Here is a 2500-nt window from a genome sequence, read left to right as displayed (position 1 = left end):
AGGAATGATTGATAATAACAACAGGAATGATTGAAAATAACAACAGGAATGATTGATAATAACAACAGGAATGATTGATAACAACAGGAATGATTGATTGATAATAACAACAGGAATGATTGAAAATAACAACAGGAATGATTGATTGATAATAACAACAAGAATGATTGATAACAACAGGAATGATTGGTTGAAAATAACAACAGGAATGATTGAAAATAACAACAGGAATGATTGATAACAACAACAGGAATGATTGATTGATAATGACAACAGGAATGAAGGGGCGATGAGATCTACCTGGCCACTTGCGGCGTTCATCTGTTGGGGTACGGGTGTGGCTGAGGCCATGGCGCTCATCTGTAGATGGCCGCCCGTGGACATGGTGCTCAGGTCAATGGGAGCGGCATTCAGGTTGGCAAACTGACCGATGGAAACACAAAGGAATGAATGATGTTTGTTTTACTGTTTGTTCAAGAATGAGTTTTACAGCACTTGCAACACAAACAGATAATAAAATTGCTGAGTGGGTGGTTGGCGGGTGCTCTGGTGTGGTTTGCTCCTTCTTTCCTCTTAAACATCTATCGTCCTTATCTCCCCTCCTTTTTTACGTTTGTTGTTACCCTCTTGTAACACCTCTAATCTTCGGCACTTATATGACCTTATTGTGTTGCAAGTGCCGTAAAACTCTTTACTAAACTAAACTAAAAATTGCTGAAGGGTACAAGTGTTACAAAAGAGAACCAAATACACTAAACAAGAAGGAGGAGTGAGGAGAGATAAAGACGATAGATATTTGATAAGAAAGAAACAGCAAACCCCACCAGAACATCCTCCAACCACCCTCTCCTGCGTAATCAGCGACTACACAAGAAAACAAAACCAATTACAATTATTTTACCGTTAATCATTTATTCCCACCAAACATTCCGGCAGCACAGTGCACGACTACGTCATGAGCCACTTTTCTAAAATTGCATACGGGTGTAACTTGCAAGACCGCTACATTGTATAGAGGTGAGTTTTCAAAATGACGTAGAGCAGAATGTTGCACCAAGCCATATATCGATTTCAGCTCACCTGTAGCGGAGCGGAGAAAGCCGGCGCCCCAAAATTGAGGCCACCGATTGACATGGGTGAGACGGCCGCGGCAGCTGCGAGAGTGGGGAAAGGGGTCATGCCCAGCCCGAGGCCCGCAGCCGCCGAGTGCGGGAGGCTTCCCAGTGGGAGGTGCAAGGGCAAGGGGGCGGGCCCTGGGGCGAAGACCAGCCCACTCGACTGCAGCGCCTGTAGGCTCTCCAGGGAAAGAGGGGCGGGGTTCGCCGGCAGAGCCATCTGTGTGTTGGGGACTAAATGGCCTTCTGGGCTGATTTTAAGGACAACTGTGGAAAGAAATGAGCATGGGTTTAGCTTAGTTTTAGTAGAGGTTTTACGGCGCTCGCAACTGCCTAAGGTCATATGAGCGCCAGAAGATTAGAGGTGTCACAAGAGAGTAACAAATATAGAAAAAGAAGAAGGGGAGATAAGGACGATAGATGTTTGATAGGAAAGAAGGAGCAAACCACACCAGAGCACCCGCCAACCACCCACGAGCATGGGTATAACAGCTCTATCAACCACTATTGGGTTAAATGCCCCTATCAACCATTAATTTAAATTCCCCTATCAATCACAATTGAGTTTAATGCCCTTTTCAACTACTATTAGGTTATTAAATTCCTACAAGTCATTAGGAAGCCTTTCCCCTGCATAGTCCCACAAGTTGTGTTGGAAATATGTACATGTAATGTAGAAGTTAGCATTTTCAACAGAAAAAAAGATAAGTTTCAAGCTACGAACATGCACCACCCACCAGAACGTAAAAAATAAAAAAGAATCAAGATTTGATATAATTAGAAGGACACAATAGCAGTACAAGCAGACAGATATTCACGACAAATGAGGAAAACAAGTAAAAACAAACAAACAAACAAACAAACAAACAAACAATAATAATGTAGTGTCTAGTAGGTAGACGAGCTGATTTCTACGAGATAAGAGGCGGGAATGAAACCTGCGCCCGCAGTAGGACTGGTCCAAATGGGTTGAGAGCCTTGAAAACTCCACAAACGAAACAACCCGAGGTCAAGAACGCCCTGTCTGGGATTTGAACAAGCGCCATCTGCTCTGTAGTCCACCACGACACTTACCAACTGAGCTGGCTAATGGGTACCAAGAGCGAGGGAATGACATCACCACGACACTTACTGACTGAGCTGACTAATGGGTACCAACAGCGAGGATATGACATCACCACGACACTTACTGAGCTGACTAATGGGTACCAACAGCGAGGATATGACATCACCACGACACTGACTGACTGAGCTGACTAATGGGTACCAACAGCGAGGGTATGACATCACCACGACACTTACTGACTGAGCTGACTAATGGGTACCAACAGCGAGGGTATGACATCACCACGACACTTACTGACTGAGCTGACTAATGGGTACCA

The 2500-nt window shown here is 44.4% G+C and overlaps 1 protein-coding gene across 1 annotated transcript in view; it reads right to left on the bottom strand.

Annotated features, from left to right (window-relative positions):
* Nucleotides 1-2500, bottom strand: part of LOC101859344 (homeobox protein PKNOX1) — a gene marked incomplete in the record, with an annotated part of 28896 nt that overhangs the window by 2896 nt on the left and 23500 nt on the right. Inside the window, 2 exon segments of the mRNA XM_013085358.2 lie at nt 301-423; nt 1081-1382. Coding sequence (XP_012940812.1) covers nt 301-423; nt 1081-1382 — 425 coding nt within the window.

This window comes from Aplysia californica, unplaced genomic scaffold (assembly GCF_000002075.1).
Source record: "Aplysia californica isolate F4 #8 unplaced genomic scaffold, AplCal3.0 scaffold00367, whole genome shotgun sequence".
In the NCBI taxonomy this organism is placed as follows: domain Eukaryota; kingdom Metazoa; phylum Mollusca; class Gastropoda; order Aplysiida; family Aplysiidae; genus Aplysia; species Aplysia californica.
Note: the sequence above shows the minus strand (reverse complement) of the source record. Positions and strands in the feature narration are given on the sequence as shown.